The sequence below is a fragment of the Lichenostomus cassidix genome, chromosome 27 (genome assembly GCF_008360975.1).
Source record: "Lichenostomus cassidix isolate B80296 chromosome 27, HeHo_3.0, whole genome shotgun sequence".
NCBI lineage: Eukaryota > Metazoa > Chordata > Aves > Passeriformes > Meliphagidae > Lichenostomus > Lichenostomus cassidix.
In genome coordinates, this window is record NC_139507.1 from 2,977,712 (window position 1) to 3,004,487 (window position 26,776).

At 48.5% G+C, this 26,776-nt stretch overlaps 1 protein-coding gene across 3 annotated transcripts; it reads left to right on the forward strand.

Annotated features, from left to right (window-relative positions):
• The first annotated feature begins 156 nt into the window (after positions 1–156).
• On the forward strand, positions 157–26,016 carry ACLY (ATP citrate lyase). 3 transcript variants are annotated; one of them, XM_085083584.1, is made up of 29 exons: positions 157–314; positions 6,664–6,833; positions 8,180–8,302; positions 9,299–9,361; positions 9,645–9,835; positions 10,778–10,857; positions 11,306–11,440; positions 12,769–12,883; positions 13,382–13,518; positions 13,917–13,978; positions 14,150–14,267; positions 14,408–14,562; positions 14,955–15,045; positions 15,460–15,489; positions 17,197–17,338; positions 19,065–19,233; positions 19,641–19,745; positions 19,987–20,183; positions 20,334–20,415; positions 20,740–20,850; positions 21,827–21,954; positions 22,147–22,240; positions 22,497–22,651; positions 23,004–23,154; positions 23,673–23,816; positions 23,994–24,107; positions 24,619–24,701; positions 24,945–25,021; positions 25,193–26,016. In XM_085083584.1, exons 2-29 carry the CDS (start codon positions 6,675–6,677, stop codon positions 25,285–25,287), a joined length of 3,306 nt encoding a protein of 1,101 aa, XP_084939710.1. In that variant the 5' UTR covers positions 157–314; positions 6,664–6,674; the 3' UTR covers positions 25,288–26,016. The 3 variants fall into 3 exon arrangements, with proteins under 3 accessions (XP_084939710.1, XP_084939712.1, XP_084939711.1); XM_085083585.1 differs by lacking the exon at positions 157–314 and adding an exon at positions 973–1,118; XM_085083586.1 differs by lacking the exon at positions 15,460–15,489.
• The last annotated feature ends 760 nt before the right edge of the window (positions 26,017–26,776 follow it).

Genomic DNA, 26,776 nt, shown 5'->3' on the forward strand with positions numbered 1-26,776 from the left:
TCAGCACTGCCGGGCTCCGGACGCCGCTCGGAGCCGCCCTGGCCCAGCCCCGCTGGACGGCCGCCGCGGAGGCGGGAGGCGGGGTGGGGGTCACGCCAGGGTGGGGAGACACGCACGGCCGAGCTCTGGAGTGGAAGGGCGGGCTGACACACCCCGTCCCCGGGGAGGCGGGCAGGGAATTTCAGGCAGTTTAAGCGTTCGGTAACTGTTTTCCAGGGATATTTTCTGCCACCGTCACCGCCGGGTGTGAGACGCCGTCCCCAGCGGGGTGGGCAGGAGCATCGTGCTCGTACACGACATCCCCGGTCATCGGGGTAAGGCTGCCGGCTCTCGTCAGACGCCGCGCCGGGTGCTCCCTCGGCGCTGCTGATGAGCGCGTTAGTCACAGGCGTGAATACCAGGGAAAAAGTGAACGTGAGATAAGTATTCCTGGGAAGCGGAGAGCCGTGGCGGCTCCCGTGAGAGGCTGGCGAGGAAACGGAGCCGCGGGGAGGCAGGACGCCCGCGTCCCCGAGTGCTCCCGGTGCTTCGGAAGAGCCCGTGAGCCCCACAGCGGTCTCGTCCCGCCGCTCCGCTGCCGCTGGCCGCGTCCCCGGGGATCGCGCTCCAGCGGTGCCGCTCGCAGTGGCACTGGTGAACCGGCTTTGGCGGTACCGCCACTCCCCCGTGGGTACCACCGGGCACCGCCCGCCCCGCAGTCACAACACGCCATGGGAGGTTTCTCGGCCTGTGCCGGCGCGCTGGGCAAGGAGCCCCCTTCCCGCCGCCGGTACCGCTGGGCGGCGGGCCGGTTGGCATCATCGTGGCTGGTGACGTCAGCGGCGGCGGGTCCGGCGCGGGGGGTCACGGCCGCGGGCGCAGGGAGGGCGGGGCGAAGGGACAGGAACTACGACTCCCACAAGGCTGCGCGGCTGCGCCCCACCGGCGGCGGCCAATGAGCGTGTGGCGGGCGCTCAGGCAACGCGCACGTGGCGGCGGCGGCAGCCAATGGGCGGTTGCGGCGGCCGTAGCCCGATGGGCCGGGGAGGCCGCGCTCCGCGAACAAAAGGCGGTGGCGGCGGCGGGAGCGGGGCCGGAGCGGCAGCAGAGAGGGACAGCAGCGGCCGAGCGGGGCCCAGGTGAGTGCCGGGGCGGCCGCACCGCCTAGCGCCGCCGCTGCGGCGGGGCCCGCCCTTCCCGGAGAACAGCTGTGGCTTTGATCGGCACATGGTGGGGCCTCGCGCGGCCGCTCTGGCGGCGCTGCCGCGGCGCCCACGCGTCTGGGGCGGGAGCGGGAGGGCTGTGCGGGCCGGGAGCCGCGCTGCTCCTGGCCGGTGCCGGCCCCGGTAGCTCGCGGTTGGGCGGCCGCGCCTGGGAGCGGCCCTCAGCCCACGGGAGTGCCGCGGGCTCGCTCAAGTAGCGGGTGTGTCGGCGGGAGCGGGGAGTGGCCGTGCCGGTACGGTCCGGAGTGGAGCTCCTCGCTCCCCCCGGCACGGCTGCCTCTGACCTTGCGGGCGGCGCCGCCGCCACTCCGCCGGGCTGTCCTCGCAGCGGTGCTGATGCCCGCTAGTGTCCCTGTGGCCGGGGCGGCTCTGGGGCAAGGACAGTGTGCGGGTGCGGTGGGCACAGCGCAGAGATTACCACGGGGTTGGGAAAGGGCTCCAGCTTTGCGCGTTTTTTCGTTTTGCTCCTTGTCCAAGAGGGCCTTAGCCAAAGCACTTCCGTCCCCTGCCATAAGGAAAATCCTTTCGTGGTCATCCTGGAGGAGCAGCCCCGCGTCAAGATCTCGCTGTTCCCGTGCGAGCAGCAGTGTGTACAGCCCGTGTGCCGTTCCCTTCCCGGGACAGCTGGCTGTGCTCCAGCTGCCCTGTTTGCTGCCTGCAAACACCTCCTGTTTGTCTTGCTGCTTTCGAAATTTTCATCCTGCAGTGCAGACTCTCCCTTCTCTCTGCTGAAGTTTGTTGTCTGCTGTAGTGCCTAAAGGCTGAAAACTGAGTTGGACCCTGACTATCCTGTTTGTAGGTGTTTGTACTCTTTCTGATCCCTGACTGGGTTTGGAGCTCAGAATATCAGCTCTGCTGTCCAGTGCTGTTGCTCAAACGCTGTTGAGTTTCCTGCATCTGAGACTCTGGAGCTCTCTCCAGGTATCAGGGCTCTTCCCACTGTTCCAGCACTGCCTGGAGTGGTTCCCACACAAGGACAGCCACAGCTGGAAATCCTGCCCAGCTGTGATGACCAGGGAACCTGCTACTGCCATAAACTGTGCAAGTGATGTGGGAACGATTTAAGGAATAAGCTTGTTAAGGAGCCCCCAGGGTGCAGAGCAGGATGATTTTTAATTACAGAGTTCCCTAATTCTCTCGTTGTGGCACTGGGTGCCCACCAAGTGTGGGGAGCTTGTCTGCTGCTCTCCGTTAGCCACATGTAACTAGTCTGTGGTCCATGCTCCTTGCTGGCTGCCATGTTATTCTCAGAGGTTCCATGTGTGCAGGGAGCCTCCCCCAGAGCTGGGCATGCAGCACCTGCTTTCATCACCCCACACAGCGTTTCCCAACCGCAGCTGCGGGACCATGACCTCGCGTTGGCCGCAGCACTGAGCCCTCACCATCCTCTGATGAAACACACGGGTTTGCCAGGTGGGAGCTGATGTAACTTTTCATGCTGCCGTGGGCTGAAAATACTGGCTGAGCTTGAACTGTGTTAATAAATTACCTGGGATGGAGGGGGGAGGCTGCTTTACAGTGTGGGGTTTGTTGACACAATTCTTGGGAGAGCAGGCATGAAGTCTTCACTGGAGAAGGAGTCCTTTCCTCCTGGCAGAAAGTCGTTCTGGTGTGGCTGGAGGACAGTATCAATCTGAATCTAAGGGAATTCCATGTGTGAGCATCACATTCTGTGTGAACACAGACTGGTGAAGCTGAGTTACACCTCTTTTTCTGGTTTGAAGAAAAACAAACTAAATCAATGTCTGTCATATTTTTCTCCTCTTGCAGAGCAGACCGTGTCACGCTGAGCAGTGCCACAGCATTGATCTCTCGGGAGTCAGGGAGACCTTACCCGGGTTCTGTGTCAGGAAAGCCTCCCTGTTTCTCCATCTGTGTTTCCTTTGGATTTGTTGCATGCTCCCTCCAGCTGTTTGCTGATGTATTGGGGCAGATATGTCAGTTGTGTCACAGCAAACACAACATCCAGCTCGAGGATTCTTGTCTGCCTTGCCAATATGCCACTGATTTTCTCTATTAATACACTCAGGAGACTTTCCCGAAGCATCAACTTCTTTGCTTCATATATTTGACAGGTGATGTTTTGAGGGGATAAGTGCTGCTGAGCTCTCAAAAATATGCTCTAATCCATGTCTCTTACTTGTTCTGGACTTGCTAGCAAAGGCTGGAATCTGGCTCCTTTTGAATCAGTGGGTATGGATGATGAAAGAAGGGTGTCTGAGGTGTTGCAGGGAAGCTGTTAGTGTTGGAGTCTCAGTAAATGAACACAAATTGTTCATGGAAATCTGTGGCACTTGTGCTAATGACATGAATCTGCCCTTATGTGTGGTGGATGCAAGGTCTGGGACCTGAACTGGTAAGAAAATTGCAGGTCAGTCTTGGCTAATGAATGTTGAACAGAGCAGCATCTGGGTGTGAAGCAGTGGAAGAGAGCATTGTTATCCCACAGCTCATGTTTAGGGCAGAGAAAGGGACCTTTTTCCTGAGCTTTTCTTCAGAGGTGCAGCCGTGCCCCTGCTTGGTGTTTGCAGAACAGATGCAGTGAGTTCATGGACCTGCTCTGATCCTGTCTCCCTGGTTGTCAAGGGACCTGCACGAGCAAACACAGCCAGGAATTGCTGATGCCCTATGGATTATTTTCCTGCTGATCTCTTAGCTTAACAGTTCAGCAGACTGAAGCAATTGCTTTGTGCTCTCAGCTCCATGAGAAAGGCAGTGTTAGAACAATGGAAAAACTGAGTGAGGGGTGTGATTAAAGACTTGATAATGTTTAGGAAATGTGAAACTTGGGCAGATAAGGTCAGAACAGCCTCATTTCTGCTGTTGTGTTGCCATAACACAATGATGTTATTTTTCATCTGCTGCTATTGTAAGAATTCTGTAGTTTCCTTTCTTTACCCCAGTAGTGTTACTGCAAAAATGAGGTGATGAAGTTCTGAGGGAAACCAGGGGAGCAGCCAGAGTGGCATGAAGAAGACCAGAAATGGTTCTGAGAGAGGATCAGCTCCACTTTGTGTCCCTCAGGTTTACAGCATCCCATGTGTGTCACTTCTTCCCACTGAGGTTTTTTTACAGGACCCAAAGAACACCTTGGGTCCAGTTTCCTGCAATTGCAGGGTATTTGTTGGCATAACCACCATCAGCCTTGAATGGTTTAATTTGTAAACATGGACTGAAGTTCTGCAGTGCTGTTCAGGGGCTCTGTGACACCCTGGAGAAATGACAAATACTTGGATATTTTAAAGAAATATGTTTGCCATTTTCTTCTACCCATCTGCTTCTGCTGCAGTGAAATGAGATGCTATTTCTCTGGGACAGGCCCTGAGCAGATTGTGGAGTTGATGGATTTCGAAGGGGTTTGAAGCAGGACTATTGTATCTTCCTCCCAGGCAGAACAAATGGTGGCTGTAGGTACCATGGGAGCAGGGTTTGCTCTCAGAAATAGCTCTGCTTAAAGTACAAATTCCAATGGAAAGTTTTGGGCTCTACAGTACAGATGAGTTGTGTGTGTGCAGCTGTGAGGCCAGGGAGCAGCACGGTGCCTGTGAGAGTGTCTGTGTGTGCCTGCAGAATCAGGCTGGGATGTTGGTTTGGTGGTTGGTTTGGTTCCTCTGGCTGCTCACAACAGCTCCCCTCTTCTTGGGCCACCTTGGCTTTGGCACTGGGCTAATAAACTGACAGGGGCTGTTTCAGTAGGCAGCGTTAGGGGCAAGTGTTTCTGGTGACAGGAGTGGAGGTTGATTCTGATGAAAGATGGGGTGCTGCAGAAACTTTGCCTGAGCCCGTTTTGAAACGGGATTAAATTGGAAGCTGAACTGCAATCATGCTCAGGTTTTACATCAGAACTCTTTGAAAGCAGGCCTGCTGTTCTTTGTCTCTTGCCCCTTCTGTAGCTTTGCCTTTGTTATTTTTAACCCTGGAATGGCATTTGAAAAGGTGTCAGTGGCAAAGTTGTCTGCTGGTCCTTAAGCTTAGTTATCAGCTTTCAGTAATAGCACTTAGTCTGATCTGTTTGGTTCTGGAGGCTCAGGGAATGCAACCTGCTTCCTACTGTCGTAGGGATGGACCAAACCCCCTTCTTCCTGCTCTAGGGAGAAAGTTCTTTATTTCTAATTATGGCTAGTTAATCGCTGGCTATTCTGTGTTTGCTTATAGGATGAATAGCCCAGCTGATTACTAATGGTTATTACCCAAAGAGCAACCCAATAAATAACTGGAATTTTTAACCTGTTTCTCTGCAGGTCTGAAGTGGGGTATCTGTTTTGTGAGGGCAGGTAGTCTCACTGAGCTGTTTGAGTACTTGGCTGTCCAGGTGCTCAGATGGAATCTGAGCTGCTCTTCTCTGCACCTCTGCTATGCAGCTCTCCCAGAATCCATCCCAAGCGTGCTTTTGTTTCCTGCCACACTGGCTGTGCTTGGGAAACAGTGACATGACCCCAGTCACTCAAAATGCAGCAGGAGCTGCTGCTTGAGCCTCCCTGTCAGCAGTCTGACCTCCCAGACATACCAAACCCGCCAGCTGATCGCAGCACTCAGTTCTGATGTGTGACACATGCAGACAGGGTCACTGAGATGAAGTATGCTTTTAAATAAATGTTTACGGCAGTTAAAAATAAATGCATCTTTGACATTTATGACTTTGTTGCTGCATATCAATAAGAATAGTTACACTCTTGAGGTCAGAAATCACTTGCTTACATCAGTTTGGAATATACTCGAAAAGAGAAGAAAACTGTCCACAGGAAAGGGACCGAATTAGGATTTTTTCTTAAAACCTAATTAAAAACCTTAAACCCCAACCCAAAACCAACTGTCTAACCTTAATCTTTGTTGTCTTGAGCATCTTATTCTGTCAGGTGTGAAGCTCTTTCCAAGATACCTGTTTCTGAAACAAGAAAAAACAATGATGTAAACCGATTCTAGTTTTGGTAATCCTGGCAGTGGTTTTTTTCCCTTTATAGAAGGGATGGGCATTGCTAATGCACCCACAGTCAGGCTCGACTGGGAATGTGGGATGCCTTAGAGAAGTGGGTGGGAGGGAGGGGTTCCCTCCCTGGAACTGCACCAGAAGAAGTGGTAGGTGTGTTACAAAGACCCCCCAGCAACAAACCTGGGGTGCTGCGATGTTGGAGAGAAACTTCCTGAGCTGGGCACCCCCTGGATGTGAGGGGATGCTCCAAGCTGAGGACTTGGGAAAGGCTTGGTGGTAGCTGGGACAAGCTGCAGGGATTCTGCCTTTCCCTGCAGACAAGGCTGGAGCAAAATAGTGTGCAGGGCAGCAGAATAGGGTAGAAGTTTTAAGCAACATGAATAGTCCTTGCTTATCAGGGGAATTTTATGATCTTACGTGTAATAGGGAGACTTTGGTTTGCTTTAGGTTTGTGTTGAGCTGGGTGATGGGGAGTTTTTGGCCAGAATAGGGCTCTGTTTCTGATGGATTTTTGGTTTTTTCCCCATCCAGACTAGGTAGCCATGTCAGCCAAAGCCATCTCTGAGCAGACGGGGAAGGAGTTCTTGTACAAGTACATCTGCACATCCTCTGCCATCCAGAACCGCTTCAAGTATGCCCGAGTCACCTCAGCCACAGACTGGGCACGGCTCACCCAAGACCACCCATGGCTTCTGAGCGAGGTAAGGACAGGGACAGCAGGACCTGCCTTCCTGGAGCACCTGAGCACTGCTCCAGATCCTTCCTGAAGGACCAGTCACTGTTGCTGCTCTGCCACAGTCACTCCCAATGCTGATAATGAAATAAGCCTTGCTTAAAGGCTCGGTACCACCTCATGGGGGGTTGATTATTCCTTTAAGACTGTGAAATACAAGAGCAGGGATAGCTGTAAACAAGTTGCTCATAATTGCACAGAAGGTGAAGGATGTTGATTTAGACAGAGATGTCAGTCTCTGTTCTCAAAGCCTTGCTCTCTGAAATTGGGGAGTATTCTCTCTGTGTCTGGCTTTTAAATTCAGTTAGGACACTGCTTAGTTTTCTTGAATCCAAGCAAAACGTCAGGGAAAACTTACTTTTTAAATTTTTCAGCTGTATTTAATTTATCTCTGTATCTGATATCCTCACACTTTCTGTAAAGAAAACATACCCAGAGCTCTTTTTATTAGCTGTCCAAGCTGGCTGCTTTCCAGTGGTTAATTATATTAAGTCATTGGCTGGAGAACATGAATGTCTCATAGTCCTTGACTGACTGACTGATAGAAGCCCTGCACTAATTAAATGTTCCATGCTCAAGTGCGTGAGTGAGCTGCAGGAAGAGATCAGCAGTGCTTCTAAAAGCCTTGCAGGAAGCCAGAAGAGAGCATGGTTACTCTCAGACCTTTAAGGCAAGTTCTGCAAGGCTGGAAAGGGCTTCAGGGTCCAGCAGCAAGCCCATGCTTAGTGTCCTGTACCGCAACACGGTGTGTTCTGACTCTTAAGTTGCTGAAGTTCCAGGACATATCAGTGGTACAGGAGAATGGCACCCAGTTGCTGTTTGGTTTTTTATAAAGATATTTGCAAGCTAGAGATGTGTGTAACCCAGGAGCAACCTTATCCATGGGTATCTTATAAGGAGCCATGGTGAGTTGACGGAAATGTGCATGACCCTGGCCCTAGCCAGTCACATAAGCAAAGTGTAGTGACAGCAGGAGCTTTTCTCTATTTGTATGTGAGAAACTGACTGTCTGCCATGACTCTCATTGGGCTTTTTTAATCAAAGAAAGCTAGAACAAACTGTCCCCGCAGCGTCTGATGTCTGCTCACAGCTGAGTAGAGACAAGGCGACTTTTCTCAAAGTACAATGTAAAAAAACCCCAAACCTGCAGGCATGTTGTACCAGCAGCTGGATTTGCCAAGATTAAAGGAATTTTGCAAGGACGTGTGCCGTGCAGAACTGATTTAAGTTTTTATTTCACTGTCTGCAGAGAGTGACTCGACCAAAGTCCCTTTCTAATGCTTCTTCCTTTATATCTCTTATCCAACCTTGTAGCGTTTAGTGGTGAAGCCAGATCAACTCATCAAGAGACGTGGGAAGCTTGGACTGGTAGGGATTAACCTCACTCTGGATCAGGTGAAGGCTTGGCTCAAGCAGCGCCTGGGCCAGGAAACCACGGTGAGTGCTTCCCTTTTGTTCCCAGCACAGTATAAAAACTGTCATAAGCTGGTCCTCTACTACAGCCAGCCCGTGTGTTTTAGCTGATGACTGAGTGTTACTTCAGGTCCTTACTTTAACTCACTGCTGTCCTGTAGTATTTATTTTCCTGGGAATGACAGTGCAGTGGTAATGATAATGAAGTGCCTGCCATCCCTGCTGCCGTGTGTTGGGAGCTGATGGAGTTGTGCTGCCTGAAGGAATTTATGCCTTTGGCCCTGCTGGGATTGATTTGCCGCTGGCTCCAGCTCTGAGCCAGTGTGGCTGCCAGACGAATTGGGAAACAGCAGGAACTGCATCTTGAGTGCTCCCCATTGGGAAAACGATGGGTGTGGAAATCACTCCTTTAGCACAATACAACAGCCACATCTAAAGCAACTGGGCCACAGACTTGTGTCCTTAGAAGCAGGGGGTATCCCCCAATGTCTCTTGAGCCTGGAAACATGGGTTTGGAAAACATGAAAGTGCCTACACAGAGCAGTTCCTGAACCCATAAGCAAAGGCTAAAGGATTCTCTTGCTCTTCCATGTTCCCTGATACCATATCAGGGTGAGCACTACTCTGAGGCCTCTGCTCCTGCCACTAGCTCGGGAATTCCTCACTTCTGATCTTGATTTTTTTTTTTTTTTTAATTCTTTTTTTTCACTACTCGAAGAGCAGCTCAAGCCCTCATGTCTCACTATGCTGAGCAGGGCCCAGTGACAGTGCTGTCTCTGGGACAGGAGAGGAGAGCAGCTGTCCTGGTGTAATTCTGATACCCCTCTGTCCTGTTAGGAATGGGAAAAGTGGCCGACTCATGTAACCAGATATCCTGGGTGACAGTGCTGAATGCTGTGCTGGAGTGGGTGGAATGGTTTTAGAGCAGTGCTGATTAATTCTCAAAGCTTTCCTTATGCTGTCACAAATGTGGAGACAGGACAAGTGGTTATGGGTGTTTATTTTGTTTTCTGTCCCCAGATTGCTAATGCAAAGGGAATCCTAAAGAATTTTCTGATTGAACCCTTCGTCCCTCACAAACAGGTTAGTACACCATTAAAGCATTGAAAAGGGCTTTTAAGTCTCTTTAGACTTGCATGCTTAGCTGGATTGCTACAGTGCAGAAAGAAGAAGTTTGGGAGTGTGCTGTTGAGCTGACAGTGTTGGTGCACAGCCCTGGGCAGTGTCAGGGCCACTCCATCACTGCTGCACCTTGGGAAACTCGATGGTGGGCTCAGCTGCCCCAATCCCGGCATTGCCACAAGAGCCTCTTCAAGGTCTTCTCTGGGTGTCACTGGTTAATTCTTGTCCCTGCTCTGTGGTGCAGGAGGAAGAGTTCTATGTGTGCATATATGCTGCCCGTGAGGGAGATTATGTGCTTTTCCACCATGAAGGGGGCGTGGATGTGGGAGATGTGGATGCCAAAGCTCAGAAGCTGCTCGTGGCAGTGGATGAGAAGCTCAATGAATCGGATGTGAAGAAGCATCTCCTGCAGCATGCACCAGCTAACAAGAAGGAGTAAGTAGAGATGATGTTCTGGGCAGAACCAGCCACACAGCAGCTGTTCTCTTTTATCTCAATGCCACATCCCTCTATTTTGTTCACCCTGAAGCTCACTCTCCTGCCCTTCTTGCTGCTCTCCAGAATATGCCATGCATCTTGAATCTAACCTCTCTGACCTTATCTGAGCTGCCTGTAAAGCCCAAAAATAAGGTTTCCTTGTGCTGAGCCTTTACTTGGCAGCAGCACTTGTCAGCCTGCTCAGGTCTCAACCTCCGAGACTGGAGACATGTGCTGAATTCTGATCCTTTCTGCCAGCATAGAAGTTTCTTTTGTTTAGTGAAATGGTGATGAGATGTGGATCTGACTGCTAATTCAGAACTTCCCTCTCCCTTGCTCTGGTCTGGTCTCCAAAGTTATTCTCCTGTTCTTCCTCCTGCAGGCTTATCTGTAAATCTCAAGGCTTCTGCAATCTCCCTCAATTAGCTGACCATACCTCATTATCTTAATATGAGTCATAATTTTTCCAAACATAGCAAAATCCTTGCTGGCATTGTGCAGCACTGAAGGGCTGAAGGAGCCTGTCACTCTATCAGTTCACTGCAGTCTCTTCCCCATCACAGCTAACGAAGCTCAGATCTGACAAAGATGGGTATCGGCAGGGAGGCAACGATGCGCTTCTGTCTTGTGGGGAGATAAATCAGACTGCACAGCTCTGACAGTTGTGAGCAACTGTGTCCTCAGCAGAGTTTGGTGGAGGGTAATTAAGATGAGTCATCAAGGTCTTCTTTCCCTTGAGTCATCCATCACCCAAGCTCCATCCAGAGAAGATGAATGAGAATGAAAGAAATTGATGCCGAGTAGATTTGTAGATTGCTGCTAATACCAACGAACAGAGCAGGCTGTACTTAGATTTGGCTGCTTTCATTAACTTATGTTACTTTTTTCTTTTTTTTGCAGCATCTTGGCCAGCTTCATCTGTGGCCTGTTCAACCTTTATGAAGATCTGTATTTTACGTACCTTGAGATCAATCCATTAGGTAATGGATATTTTTGAGAGCAGAACTTTCTGTTCCAAAATACTGAAATGTGTTCGTGATCCTTCTTTGGGTTCTGTAATTTACAACAGCATCAGGTGCCATGTGCAGAAGTACGGAAGTGGCAGTGATACATCTTTGAGCTGCTCATTCAGTGAATTAAAGAGGAGGAAATGAAAAATTCCCTTGAAAGGACTGTTAAGGCAGAACTGAAGAATGTAAAAATTGCACTGTTAGAACAAAACAGCCCCTGAGACAGGGCCTGGACCATAGCCACAATTACTGGTTAACTCCTCAGGGAACGTTTCTGGGGCTGGTAGATACTTCCCAGTGCCAGGGAAAACAGCATTAACCCAGCTTTTGCAATGATCTGTGTGGTACCAGATGCTGGAGTAAATCTGTAATGTGTCTCTGTACAATCCAGAGCTAATTGTGATGTTTTTCACTGCAGTGGTGACTAAGGATGGTGTTTACATCCTTGATTTGGCTGCAAAGATTGATGCGACGGCTGATTACATCTGCAAAGTGAAGTGGGGGGATGTGGAGTTCCCCCCTCCTTTTGGAAGGGAAGCTTACCCTGAGGCAAGTGACAGCTGGAATTCCTTCATCGTGTCCTGAGTTTCTTAATGTTTGTACACCCATGGCATTGCGGTTTCCAGTGGTTTTGTTGCTGTGTCTCAAGCACCTTGGCAGTGCTGCCCATGATAACCTGTGCACAGGTAGCTCTAGCCCTAGGACTGCTCATAAGCACACTCTGAACAGTATTTGTTTCCCAGCTCTGCTTGGTCAGTTCTTTAATTCAGAACTGACTTTTTTTTAAATGGATGCCGATATTTAACTTTCATAAGCTGTGTGCCAGAGCTTCCTTCTGTGGTTCCTGCCCACATTGCTCCCCTCAGCATTCCTGTTTTTCTCTTGGAGCAGTGATTACTGGTAGCCCCGTGGGAGCTGATGCTCCCTCACTGTTTCAGTGACAGTTCTGAGAGCAGAGCAGCAGCTGTGTGCAAATGCTGCATCCAAGTGTGAATCCTGAGAAACTAATCACCATCTCTCAAACTATCAAGTAAAAAGTTATTAATACTCTTGTTTTTCCAAAATGTGAGGGCAAGATGAGGCCTCTAGGCAGCCCTTCATTGTGAAGCTAGCAGTGCTTGTTCCCTCTCTAAATTCCCAGGGTCTCTACAGCACAAGCACTGCTCCAGATGTGGGTCTCAGCAGCTTCAGAGGTTGTTGAAGTAAAGCTCTCTCCTTAGTTATTCTGTTACTTATTTCAGGGGTCTGTTCTTCTCTCTCCAAAAATATTTCTGTCCTGACTTTTTCATTTTAATAATTATAATTATACTTCAGTTGGAAAGTTTTTGTACTGTGGCCAGGAAATCCATTTAGCTGTTCCTTTCCGTGTAGCTTGCTGGATGCCAACACTCAACTCAATTTGCTCTTAAAAGGATTAGTTCAGGTTTTGTCTCTGAATCATCCCTCTCCAAGTCCCTGGGAAGGTTGTTATGGCAGAGTTTTTGCTGGGAATGTTAATGAACTCTGATGAAGTGCTGCTCAGCAGCCTGGCACACTGGGCTGCAGGAGCACCATGTTGAGCCAAATTAAAGCTCTCAGTGATTATGTTCCTGGCTGCAACAGAGTGGTCACCATGGGTGAGATGATTTTTAGATTTCTGCAGGTCTCAGACAAGGCCAGAACATACCTTACAGTTCTGTTTGGATTTTGTGACTGTTGTGTGATGGAGGGATGGAGCTGGGCCTCTGTCCCTGACGAACTGTTTGTAGCTTTGCTGTTCCTCTGCTGTAGCTGATGTGATTTTGCTCTGCATGTCCAAATGCACCCAGCACTATGAACCCTTGGGATGGAAAAGGCAGATGCAGGAGGAAGCTGAGGTTGTGCTGCTCTCTCTGCAGGAAGCCTACATTGCTGACCTGGATGCCAAGAGTGGGGCCAGCCTGAAGCTTACAATCCTGAACCCCAAAGGCAGGATATGGACCATGGTGGCTGGCGGTGGTGCTTCAGTGGTGTACAGGTATCAGGAGCAAAGTTTCCAGAGTGGGGATGATTTATAGTGCTGGAGGGACACAGTTGCTGCAGCCTCTGTAAAGTAGACTCTTCTAAAGCCATTTTTCCCATATTGTTACTGTTTGGGATCTCTTCAGAAGGAAGATGCTATGCAGATTTCTCACCAGCCTATGGAACATAGTGTCGCCTAGGGAATTTAGAGGAGGGTTAGTGTTAAATACAGTTTCTTACAGAGATACAGTCCTTTTCTGACTTACAAAGAAACAAGGTGTCTGGAGGCTATTGAGGGTAATATGGTTGTTGTAGTGGTCACTGAGTTTGTATCTGGTGAGCATGACAAGATTAATCATGACTGGTACCAACAGGAGAGCAGCTTTGTTTTCAGCAGACAGCACTGTCCCTCTGTTAAGAGTCCCACTTCCCCAGGGATTAAGAATACTTTAAGACCTCTATAGTGATTCAAATCATAACTAACCTCTTAAATAGCTTTTTTCTTTTGTTACAGTGACACTATTTGTGACCTGGGGGGTGTGAATGAGCTGGCAAACTATGGGGAATACTCAGGAGCCCCGAGTGAGCAGCAGACCTATGACTATGCTAAGACCATCCTCTCCCTCATGACCCGAGAGAAGCACCCAGAAGGTGAGGGAGACACTGCAATTCCAAAGCTGTGAAGCTGTGTCTGGCGGAAAAACCTGGACAGATCTGGGCTGTTACTATGCTTAGCCCTCCCTGTCACAGCTTTCGATGTACTGCTGTCTTCTGAAGGAATTAGGGATGGATTTCTGTCAGCCCTTGCTTTGGAGAGAGGATCTGTGGTTTTCTATGGGGCTTGAGAGATCCTTATCAAACATTTTTGCTTGGTACAAAGCTCTTACCTTTCAGGCTCTATTAAACACAACTGCTTTAGGTTTTTTTTTTTCTACTAAACACAAGTGGCTACTCTGCAGCTTTGTTTCACTTCATGTCATTAACTGTTTTGTTATCTTAGAGTACTCTGCTCTTGAAACGGTTTTATTTACATGTGTTTCTTCCTGCAGGGAAGATCCTGATTATCGGAGGCAGCATTGCAAACTTCACCAATGTAGCAGCCACCTTTAAAGTAAGTGACCAGTCAGAAACATCAGCAAACACACAATTGTCAGCCCCAGGCTCTGCCTCCCAATTTGATGTTTGGCTGAGGCTCATTGTACATCTCTTCCAGGAGTTCCTGAGATCATGGATCAGGGTAAATATCTGGCTGCCTGGGTCACATCCTGTGTGTTTCTTTTAGGGCATTGTGAGAGCAATTAAGGATTTCCAAGGCCCTCTGAAAGAGCATGAGGTGAGGATCTTTGTACGAAGGGGAGGCCCAAACTACCAGGAAGGATTACGTGTCATGGGAGAAGTTGGTAAGGACCAAGCTTTTCATTAAGTTTTCTTGCATCTTGTTTCTTCCACTTGCTTTCTGCTGAGCTTTCTCAAGGTTAAATGCTTTGCTTTGGCAGAGCTTTCCCCTGAGGAGGCTGACTGCTCTTGTGTACCTCCACAGGGAAGACCACAGGGATCCCCATCCATGTCTTTGGCACGGAGACCCACATGACTGCGATTGTGGGAATGGCGCTGGGCCACCGGCCGATCCCCAACCAGCCACCCGCCGCAGCCCACACCGCCAACTTCCTCCTCAATGCCAGTGGCAGCCCCTCGGTGAGTTCCCTCCCCACTGTGAAAGGGGACATGGGTGAGGAGCCTCGTGAAGGCAGCTTCCCCTGTCCAGACAGGCTGGAAACAGATTTTGGCCACTAGTGTATTTGTAGGAAGCCTGTGCAGTTTATCAGGACAGCCCACCCCAGCACCCATCTCACTCATGCAGAAAACGTGGCCTCTCAAAGCTAGCAATGTGACTGCTGAACCTACTTCATTTAGCAGGTTCATTTTGTTTTCTGTCTGTTGACTGAAATGGTCATATCTGAAAACTCATTTCCTTTAGTTTTCTTTGAGGTAGACCAGTGTAGCCAAAGTGAGGCCATCTCCTCCTCTGTGCTCCAGGCTATACCTGGTGTGCTGTCCCTCACTGACTTGGCTTCTGAATCTTTCAGACTCCAGCACCGAGCAGAACTGCCTCCTTCTCTGAGTCCAAACCAGATGGTATTGCTCCAGCTAAGAAGGCAAAACCAACAGCACCTCTTGGTAAGTCCAGTCCTGGGAATGCTGCTGCCAATGTTCTGCTCTTCCCAAAGGCAGGATGGGCATGAGACAAATGTTTGGGTTTTTTTATATAAAGGGAAGCTTTATATAAAAGTTGTGTGGTACCTGCCTGTCATTGTCCTGAGGGTAGTTAAGTGGTTTAGCAGCTCACTTGTGCCATGAGCTCATACACACAGTGAGTCAGAGTTGCCCTGATCTGGGATATTCAGGAACAGCACATCAAGAGGAAGTACAGTGTGAAGGCTCCAGTCCGCTTGTTTTTAACAAGAGCATACCCAAAAGCCCTGAGTGCTGTGGAGAGGAGGGCTGCTGCAGCACCTGCCTGGGTGCCTGGCTGGTGGGCTGGCAGCAGCCAGCTCTGTCATACCATTGCATGAGTGATTCTCTCTTTAACAGATTCAATCCCAGCCTCTAGACCTGGTTCAGGTAGGACCTGTGTGACCAGCTGAATGTGCCTGGCCTTGCTGGCAGCTGACTTTTTTAGTTCTTGGTTTTGTTGCTGTTTTTTCTCTCCAAAAGTTTGCTGTGTTGTCTGGTCCTTCCCTCCTGCCCAGCATATTTAGCTGTCACTGTGTGAAATTCTCATCTGGATTTTGAAGTGCAGATCACTATGTCTTTGCACAAATGCTTCCTATTTCTGGGGGAGAGAGGGCCAGGTCTCAAACAAACTTTATTTTTTCTTCTCTTCCCCTCCACAACCATCACAGAGAAGAACAGCCTGAGGCACATAGTGAAAAGCTCTGTTCCCTTTGCTTTCCAAAAGGAGGAGTCACTAATTGTGACCAATGACTAGTATCTTGTTTCAAAGGGAAATAAAGTAATACAGGGGGGCCCTGACTATCAGGTTTGGAAAGTACAGAAAAATCACAAATTAACTAAATGCTCCCATATCAGTCCAGCAAACAGTTAAAGCTTGTGCTCAGTGAAGTTATTTTGTAGGGACTTTAAGACTATTGGGCTCTGTGCTGGGTGAGAATAAACTGCTGAACTAGGGGCAAAGTAGAGCTTAAAGTTACCTCCCTTACCATGAGGAGGGACAATAGAAGAGGAATTCTCAGATTACTGCTTGCATGCTCTCTAACAGCATCGCTTCCGAGTCTGCATTTTGGTGTTCCTGGGAACACTTGTGGTATTCCCCTGCAGGCACCTGCAAGATAAACAGAATTTTCTGGGTAAGCAGTTCCCTCATGACAAGTCATGGTGCAGTGAATCTGAACTGTGAGTGTGTAGGGCTGGAGAACAAGGACTGTTTTTTTTTTTTTTGTTTGTTTGTTTTTTTCCCTTTTGTTGAAGCCAGAGGAATGGTGTCCTATTTAATCCCTAATGCTGTTTACCTTTGATCCAAGTCCAGAAAGACCTCAGAAGTAGCCCAAGTTGGCATCAGCAGGTGGATCAGCTCTAAATTTTCATATGTTTTAAAGTTAATTCTGCCTGGAGTCAGAAGGAGGGACTCAATGTTGTGCTGTGACAAGTGGTGTAAATAGATTTTAAGCCAACAGTTCATCCTCACTGGCTGAACTGTTGCTTTTCCTGTGACTCTGTCTCCTGAAGCCAAGTTTTGGGCCATATATAAATTCTTGGAGCCATCAAGTTACTGATATAAAAAAAAAAAAAAAGAAAACCTGAGTATGTTAAGCTTCTTTACATTTGTCCCCTCCATTTCCTGCCTTTTTTTTAATTTCTTGTCATTCTCCTGTGGTGCCCTGAACAATCTCCCATGGTTCACCCAGACTGTGGGCTACATGCAAATAAATAAATGAAATTCAAAGTTCTCTTCAGCTTTGCATAAGAAAACTGGGAGGAAGATGAAAGGCCCACGGAAGGAGAGGCAGAGGCAGTTTTCACTTCTCTCCTATACCAGCTCCCCTCTGTGATTCACTTTCCCATTTAGTGAACCCCAAAACCTGGCTGTTGTGTTCAGAATCCAGGGAAGGAGTTGCTGCTTCATCTACAGTTTCTTCCTTAATTTGGATAGTGTGGCTACTCCATCCTGCAGTTCATCTCTTGGGTTCAGTTTGGAGGGAGGGGAATACTCTCATCCAGGTGCCTCAGTAGACATTTGGCAGTTGCAGTTTGTGTCTTGCTAGGTGTACAATTTGAACATCGTTTGGTTTTTTTCCCCTCTCTGAGCAGGTAAAGCCACAACACTGTTCAGCCGCCACACCAAAGCGATCGTGTGGGGGATGCAGACCCGGGCTGTCCAAGGAATGCTGGACTTTGATTATATTTGCTCCCGGGATGAACCATCAGTGGCTGCCATGGTTTATCCGTTCACGTAAGTAACCTGTGACTGCATCACTTTTCCATTTCCCTCCAACTCTTCTGTGACCTTCCACCTCTCTGTCTCTGCGGTTCTTTAGTGGAGCTCTGCCCTGGTCTCCATCCCTGCTGGAACACCTTCTCCTCTGCTCCCTTCCACCCCTGGGTTGGCTTTGTAGGCTGCTCTGTTTCCTTCAACCATTGATTTCGGGCTGCACTGTTGAAACAGCTTAATGTTCACCACAGAACTGAAGTTCCACTTCACATGCTTTTAAAAGATGTCCAAATTCTGTTCTTCACTCAGTGAGTAAGGCAGGTGTGACTACCTGAGCTTTCTTTCTGGCCCCCTGGCTCAGCAAAGGCAGGCAGGCTGTGTAAGGCTTTTTCCACTCATCTGCTGTTATCTGTGTGCTTGTCTGAGACACCTTGATTTGTGCCTGCAGCAGTAGGAATTACCCCTCCAGATATTATCCAGAATCATAGCAGCTCTGCTCACAAACTAAAGCAGGTATGCAGCCAAACACATTTAAAAAAAATTAAATCTTGTTCGCAGGAAGCCTATGGATCCTTCAGTGGATTAGAGAGTTCCCTGGTGGTGTTCACCCTCTTTTACTCACCCCTACAGGGATGAGAGGGGCTATGGGATGTGCATCAGCTGTTCTATTGTACCTCCTCAGTGTGGGTGTCTCCCTGTGGGACAGGGCAAGTAGGGAGAAGGGAAACAGCAGCTGTCACTTCCAGTATGGTGAGATGGGAGCCCAGAGCCAGGCAGGAGCCTTGGTTCATTCCTGTGGTATTTACAGACATCCTGGAGCGCTGATGTCTAATCAACCTCTGTCCTGCAGAGAATTTCTCCTCTTGACAATTAAGACCTTGTACTGTTATTCTGCAGCTCTGATGGTAATTGCAATTCTGTAATAACTTCTCAGCAAGTGCAAACCTCAGGGTACTGAGTGCAGGCACAGTCACGTCTGTAGGTGAGTGGCAGCCCCTGGCAGTGCTGCAGTTGATTAAGAAAGAAAAAGCAATAGGGATTAAAGTTTAAGGCTACCTGTAATTATCTAATTATGCTTGACCTTTTGGAGGGAGTCCGGCTGGCAAAACCTGGAATGTTCTGTCACAAATGTACCAGTATGGGAGCACAGCCAGTATCCACACACTGAAGTGACTGCCCAGTCAGACTTCACTGCAGTTCCAGTCAGAGCATCTACTGTGTATGAAATACCAACAGTGAAACCTTTTCAGGTGCTTCCTCTCCAGTGTCTGTGGGATGGGCAGAGTCCCACTGTAGCAGGATTGGGAAGCTGACTGGCCCTCCATTGCTGTCCTGGCTGTTCACCACAGATACTGGTTTCCTATTCCCCCAGTCCAGTGTTAGCACCAGCCCAGTGACACAGCTTTGCACGCCTCTCATTCATTACTCTTTCTGTGCCTCATTCTGTCTTCCAGCTTGGAGTAGAGTTAAGGCTCTGGTAACTTCACTGTGGGAGAGCTTATTCATCTTGCTGGATGCCTCTGTCCCCATTAGCCCGTCTCCTTCCATACGCTGCTCTGTCCTATTCTCTGAAGAACCTTCTGCTGTCATATGGTCCCTCCCCACACACGCTCACGTGCTCGTGAGTGTCTCAGTCAGTCTCGGGGGCTGAGAATGGGGTTTGTAAACTCCTCTGTCTGCATGCGCTGTGTCCCTTTGCCCTTCCAGCAGCCTGAAGGTCAGGCCTCTTCCATCTTCTCTTCCACAGTGGTGACCACAGACAGAAGTTCTACTGGGGCCACAAAGAAATCCTGATCCCAGTCTACAAGAACATGTCAGATGCCATGAGGAAGCACCCAGAGGTGGATGTTCTCATCAACTTTGCGTCTCTGCGCTCTGCCTATGACAGCACTGTGGAAACCATGAATTATCCCCAGGTGAGTGCAGGATCCAGAAGAAGCCCAAAAGAATGAAGACCCTGTCAGCAGGGTACTGGTATTTCTTAAACTGTGATGGCATTAGCAAATTGTCTTGGTCTTCCAACTTAGCAGATAACCCCCAATTCTAACCCCTTACAGACTATAAGGAGAATACTGGGGGTCCTGGCAAATCCTAACGCTGGACTTGCAGTTTGTTTAAGAGGAACTTGGTGCTTCTTGGTTAGCAGTAACTACTTCAGGCTGATTAAAATACAGTGCTGCTCTCATGTGCAAGGAGCAGAAAATTCCCTGAGCAGAGCATTGAGGCTGTTGTGAAGATCACGGCAGTGCACAGAGTGACCTCCCAAGGGCCTGACAAGGGGCAGCTTCTGGAGGTACCAATGATTTTCTTTCTCTTCCTACAGATCCGCACCATTGCCATTATTGCCGAGGGCATTCCAGAGGCCCTGACACGCAAACTGATCAAGGCAGCTGATAAAAAGGGAGTCACCATCATTGGGCCTGCAACTGTAAGTACTGAAGGCTGCTTTCTCCTGTCTTTCTTAACCTTCAGATCAGCTTTCTCAGATGGATGAAGTGTATCCTACAATCCACTTTGTCTTTAGTCACAGGACACGTTATTCTCTCATCTTAAGGTGTTTGCTGTCCTCCCTTGTCTATACAAATGCTGACAAGGCTGCCCTCTACAGAAATTCTCCTGAGTTTCATGATTTTAAAGGGCTTTATGCTTTTCTCTTAATTCTTTCATAGGTTGGTGGGATCAAGCCAGGTTGCTTTAAAATAGGCAACACAGGAGGCATGCTGGATAACATCTTGGCATCGAAGCTGTACCGTCCTGGCAGTGTGGCCTACGTGTCCCGCTCTGGAGGGATGTCCAATGAGCTCAACAACATCATCTCCCGAACCACTGATGGGGTCTATGAGGGAGTGGCCATTGGAGGAGACAGGTATGAATTCACACCTTCAGCAGACACTGGTTTTCAAGTTGGTCAACAGAAGAATTGTTGGTAATTTGGAGAAAGAAGGGCAGGTTGGGTGTTACTTTTTCTTTCAGAAAAGTGTATGAAATAAATTTCTACTATTTCCTCTGCACACAGATATCCTGGTTCAACTTTTATGGATCATGTCTTGCGTTATCAGGATACTCCAGGAGTGAAGATGATTGTAGTACTGGGGGAGGTGAGTGACACCACTTCACTACCTGTGTGTGGTTTTGTTTTGGGAGGATCCAACCTGTCTTCAAAGACGCTAAGTAGCAGCTACTTCTAATGTTCTTGAATATTCCAAACTTTATTTCTTGCTGCTTTTGTCAAAAGAAGTTGAATCTTATACCAGAGGCGTAGTCTTCCCTACTTACAAAAAAAAATTCAGGAAGCTTTGTTCTGAGACTTCAGCCATTATTCAGTGAAAAAAGATGAAAAATCCCAGCAATGCCTCTGTGTGTCTTGGAGCTGGTTTTATCAAAAGTGCAGTTTGGAATCATCTCTCTCTCTCTCCCTGCAGATTGGAGGCACAGAAGAGTACAAGATCTGCCAGGGTATTAAAGAAGGCCGGATCACTAAGCCAGTGGTGTGCTGGTGCATTGGTACCTGTGCCACCATGTTCTCCTCAGAGGTATGTGCAAAAATGGGGGCAAATGCATAAAATAAGGATATATTCACAACAGGAAGAAAACCACAACTTCAGTCATTATACCTAAACCTTCCAGAAATGGCAGCAGTAACTTTAATGTGCAAAAGTTTGTCAGTATAAATGATAACGATATCTTGTGCTTCTATAGTTCTGTCACGGAAAATTTCCAGGGGATTCTGTTTATTTGTGAAAGGAGTCCAAAGATCCCAGGGAGCACAAGAAATTCCAATAGCCACCTGCTTCTGGAGTGGGAATGGAAAATATCTATGTTAAGCAGCTCTGAAGTGGGGCAACTTAGGGAGGCAGAACATGAATGGGTGAGCCTGGAGTGATTCCAGATCAGAATATCCCTCTGATTGTCCTGCTGGCTCTGGCTGGAACCAGGAATTCTGGTAGCTCAGAGTAGGCAGATACAGAGTCACTAGTGTTCCCAGTCAGGGCTTTATTCTGTTCTGACGCCTTAGGATTTTAGCTGCTATGTTTTTCCATGTATCTGTAATCCTGTAGTGTTTAACTCTAGGCTCCATATAGGGTGCTAAGATACTGTTCTCAGCATTTTTAGTCAAAACAATTCCTCTCTAAGCTTGAAATTCAAGGTCACCTTACTGTCTCAGGCCCTAAGATATGTAAACAACAGTGCACTAGGGGAAACAAACTTGGAGTAACTGGCTTCATTACCTGAAGCTGTAAATGGAGGATTAACCCCAGATATGCAAATGGACAAAACTTAGAAAGTATGAAAAACCCGTGACCTGTCATCCATTTTGGGTGTAGCCCCTCGGGGGGGACTTTGTCTGCTGTAAATGCACCTGAAGGCCCTTCAATAAATATAACTGCTCTTTATTCTCTTAACTTTGTCTGGTGTCTGTTTTAGGTAAGCCCCTCAAGACATCATCAGTTCCACTCTCTGCAGGTAACAGCCTGTATTCTTGACTGCTCTTTCTTCTCCTGTTTGTAGGTGCAGTTTGGCCATGCAGGAGCTTGTGCCAACCAGGCCTCTGAAACTGCTGTAGCAAAGAACAAAGCCTTGAAGGAAGCTGGAGTGTTTGTTCCCCGGAGTTTCGATGAGCTGGGAGAGGTCATTCAGTAAGTTGCACTCCCAGGGCACCTTCAGCAGGGGGCAAAAGCTGTCAGGGCACTGATTCTGGCCTGATAGGAAATGTATTTCTGCTTAAGGAAAGTAGCTTCTAATCCTCGTGGGGATTTAAGGTCTGGGTTAGATCACCTCGGCTGGATCTCTTAGAAGGACCCCAGTTACTGAATAGATTCTCTCCCTAGGTCTGTATACCAGGATCTTGTGGCCAAGAGAGTGATTGAACCAGCTGAGGAAGTGCCTCCTCCAACTGTGCCAATGGATTACTCCTGGGCAAGGGTGAGCTGTGCTGGTTTACCTGCTTTTGGGTTCCTTGGAACCAGACAGGGCATTTGCTGAGATTCTGGATGCCACATTGGGGTTATACCTTGTGCTTTATAGTGTTACTTGTGAGCTGCTGGCTGTGCTGGTTCTGGGCTGTGGATGCTGATGCGAGGGCAAGCCTGAGGCATTGCTTTTTGCCAGCTCTGCCCTGTGCTACCCCTTTCTGCTGGTGTGGGTTGTTTAACATCCTGTTTTTATGCTGCAATTCTAGGAGCTGGGACTGATTCGCAAACCAGCTTCCTTCATGACCAGTATCTGTGATGAGCGAGGACAGGAGCTGATCTATGCTGGGATGCCCATCACTGAGGTCTTCAAAGAGGAGATGGGAATTGGAGGGGTTCTGGGCCTGCTCTGGTTTCAGAGGAGGTGAGGCAGCTCTTGTGAAAGCTCAGATTCTTCGGTTCGGAGTTTTTCTATATTATTATTAGGCTTTTAAGCAAAAAAATAACTCCAGGATTCCTTTGTGAAGGTAGATTCACTGAAATGCCATCTCTGTATTCCCTCCATGACACCACATCAGCATTTTGGGTTGCATACGGTGTGTTTTAGTATCGCAATGAAGTTTTCCATGAGTCTTGTGGTGCATTGAGGAAATTTCTGTATTCTGGGCCTGATTCACATTCTCTGACAACTTGTGTCACCTCAGCTCTGCAGAGATTGGGAACTTTACAAACATTTGCATTTGTGTTCTGTCCCTGACTGATGTGTCTCTGCCCAGGTTACCCAGGTACGCCTGCCAGTTCATTGAGATGTGCCTGATGGTGACAGCAGACCATGGGCCAGCCGTGTCCGGAGCCCACAACACCATCGTCTGTGCCAGGGCTGGCAAAGATCTGGTCTCAAGCCTTACTTCAGGCCTTCTTACTATTGTGAGTACCTGATACCCAGGAGGTTTAGTTTTATTACTATTACTTTTCTGGGGTTTATTACTATTAATTTTTGGATTGGCTGCATGCAGAGTCAAAGACTTGTGGTGTCTGCCTACTCGCACTTTGAATTTCAGCTTTAATGGTTCAATTCTCCCTGTTTCAAATCTGGTCCATTTTTCCAGTAAGCCAGACTAGTTTGTCTCCTTTGCATCTAGAAATACTTTGTAGTAGCCAAATTGCTGTCAGCATTGACTGTGTTTGGTTGCCTGAACTCTGACAAGTGTTACTAAAACAGACTTTGGATTGCATTTTCCCCCCACGTTGTCTCTAGCAGAGATGTACTGGTTCCAAATTGGCACTCATGTGAGAGATAAGCAGATGCTTTCTCTCAGGTGCCTGCCCAACTTTAATGTCATGAATGCCACAGAGACCAGGAGGGTGGATGGCAGAGATAATCTTGGGTTTATATCTTAATTGTGGAGTGCTTTGCTGTAATTGCCTTTGTGTCCTGCACCCAGGGTGACCGGTTTGGAGGAGCACTGGATGCCGCAGCCAAAATGTTCAGCAAAGCTTTTGACAGTGGGATTATCCCCATGGAGTTTGTGAATAAGATGAAGAAAGAAGGGAAGCTGATCATGGGCATTGGACACAGAGTTAAATCAGTAAGAAAACTGCATTAGGACAGACTGGAGGGATTTTTAGGGAATGGTGTGGGAGAGCAAAAACAAAGGAAAGAAAACTGGCACATTTCAGAGGCAGCTATTGACCAAATTCTCCCAAATCTACAGAGTATCTGTAAAAGGCAACGTCATTGACTGTAATGTGCTCTGAATTTGCAGATAAACAACCCTGACATGAGAGTTCAGATTCTCAAGGACTTTGTGAAGCAGCACTTCCCAGCCACTCCGCTGCTGGACTACGCACTTGAAGTAGAAAAAATCACAACTTCCAAGGTGAAAGGCGCCAATATTGAACTGCTCTGGGAACTGGTTCTCATGGGGAGGGAAAGTGACTGGGGCTCAGCTGTATTTTCAGTGCAGTGCTTCATAAATTGTTGCTGGGGATTGTGTCTGGGGTAGAGTTGACACCAAGTACAGCTGCAGTTTGGAAAAGCTGGAGGCATTTGGCTACCAGGAGAATGCTGAACATGCCAAACCATCATCTCTGTGGCCACTGTCCACACTGGCGCTGCTGGGTGTAAATCCAAGGCTGTTGGCACATGTGCTGGCCCATGATGGGGAACTTCTGGGGTTTGACCCAATGGATCCCTTGTTTGGGGCTGGTTTTCCAGCGTTCCCATTAAATGTGGCTCTTGTCCACACTGCTGAGCAGCCTCTCCATTGCTGGGCTGGTGTGTCCCCAACTACAGGCAGCACTCAAATATCACCCTTAGAGTGGAAGGTGTCAGGTGAACACCACTTGCACTGTTAACATCTTTATTGGGGTGTGTTTTATTTCCTGCAGAAACCAAACCTTATCCTGAATGTGGATGGCTTTATTGGAGTGGCCTTTGTTGATGTGCTCAGGAATTGTGGCTCTTTCACACGGTGAGTTTGTGGGAGGGGGGAAGATGTTCTTGGATCATGGTTCTATGAAGCTGCACTGCCAGCTCCTGAGGGGCAAAGTTCCAGGACACTGGGAAGGAAATGTAGCCTGGCCTGGCTTTTGGGGGCAGAAAGCTATCATGGGAGTTCATGTGGCTTCTGGCTCTACAGCAGGCTCCCAGCCTGTCTGAGATTGACTCCTTAAAGAGATGATTACCAGGAACACTTTTTTCCTTCCTTTTGCAGGGAAGAAGCAGATGAGTATGTTGATATAGGAGCTCTCAATGGCATCTTTGTACTGGGCAGGAGTATGGGATTCATTGGTGAGTTTACCACGTCCTCCCTGCCCCTTCCTTCCTCCTTGGGCTGCCCTGCCCCAGAACACCAGACAAACCTGAAACCTGGGGGCTTTTTGTACACTCCAGAACTCCACCTCAAGGCAAAGACTAAGAGGAGGGATGGGAATTTTGTAACATAAACCACTCCCATTCCAGGCCACTACCTGGACCAGAAGAGATTGAAGCAGGGTCTGTACCGTCACCCTTGGGATGACATATCCTATGTCCTACCGGAGCACATGACCATGTGAGAAGCTGGTATTGCCTTGGAATGCACGAGGACAGAAGCCTATCCAGGGACAGCCACAGTGGGACTGTGATGTAGAAAGGCCATTATTGGGACAGAGACATCAAGCTGCCTGGTCAGACTGTGCAAAGTGACTGTTTTATAAGGATAGAAACTTACTCTAATAAAACCAAAACTTGTGCTATTCCCTCTGTTATCTGCTGTATTTAATACTGTCTCTCACCATTTTTTTTTTTCCTCATTTCACTTTGTTTCCAGAAGAGATTTAGGGTTTGGGGGGTAGAGTTTGGCTCATAGGTACGCCTTACTGAACATAACTCTGGTAACAAGCTGTACCTTTCCCATGAGGGGAACATGCCCGTCATTCTCATAAGCCATGACTTTGGATTTTTTTGTTGTTGGTTGTTTTTCAATTTGTTTACTGTGTTCTTTTCTTATCCTTGGTCTGACTGTACCTGAATCCTGGGACCACTGCTGATGTATAACCAATGTTACTCAAGAGCTGGTGTAGTAATTTAAAGTGTAAAGTTGTAACATACTGCTGTGAAAACTGTGAAATCCCTGTATTTCAGTGTCTGTATTTATGCAAACAACCTCTCCTTTCCTCTGACTGCTGCCCTGCGCACTGTCACTCATGTTATCTGCAGCTGCAAAAATATCTCGGTAATAATTTCAGTGTCCTCCTTGTCTGTGTATTGTAACCAAACTCAAATAAATACACATTACTAATTTATTCTTTTTTCCATGTGTGACTCCTGCGAGTTAGTCCTAAACAGTGTCTAAAGGGGATGTGTGACAAGAGATGTCATTTAACAAAATAACAACACTCAAGGCCTCAGCGTCTGTTTCAGGTGATTTAAAAGGGGAGAAATAAAAATCAAACTGCCTCTAGCCTTCACCTTTCCTGCTTCAGTGTAGGTCAGAAAGATGAAATTTAGTAAAGTCGAGAATAAACAGAAGGATTGATTAAAGTATTATACAAAAGTTAGGGAACTGCACTGTGTCTATCACAAACATGAAATAATCAACTACAGCTCACTTGATTGTAATTAACCTTAGTTGGAGTAGAGAATTCCTGATTACTCAGGAGCAGGCTGGGAGGGCAGGGGGAGGCTGTGAGCAGAACCAGGTGCCTCTTGGCCATGGTGCCTGAGCTCCCCGATGGCGTACGGGGCACCGGGAGCACCAGGGCGCCCCACGACGGGGACAGTGGGGGGCCTCCGGGTGAGCGGATGGAGACCCGGGGTCGTTCGGGCCTGAGGGGATGGGGGATATGGGGAAGTCCCGGGAGGTCCGGGCTGAGAGGACGCGGTGTCCCGGGGGGTCCCGGACTGAAGGGATGGGAATCCATAGGGGTCCCGAGCTGAGGGGACGCGGGGTCTCGGCGGGTCCCGGACTGAGGGGACGCGGGGTCTCGGCGGGTCCCGGACTGAGGGGACGCGGGGTCTCGGCGGGTCCCGGGCTGAGGGGACGCGGGGTCTCGGCGGTCCCAA

Coding starts and splice junctions, on each gene's coding strand:
- ACLY (XM_085083584.1), top strand. CDS start 6,675: ATGTCAGCCAAAGCCATCTCTGAGCAGACGGGGAAGGAGTTCTTGTAC. Junction 12,884..13,381: donor GGTGCTTCAGTGGTGTACAG/GTATCAGGAGCA, acceptor CTTTTGTTACAG/TGACACTATTTGTGACCTGG. Junction 24,108..24,618: donor AAAAAATCACAACTTCCAAG/GTGAAAGGCGCC, acceptor TATTTCCTGCAG/AAACCAAACCTTATCCTGAA.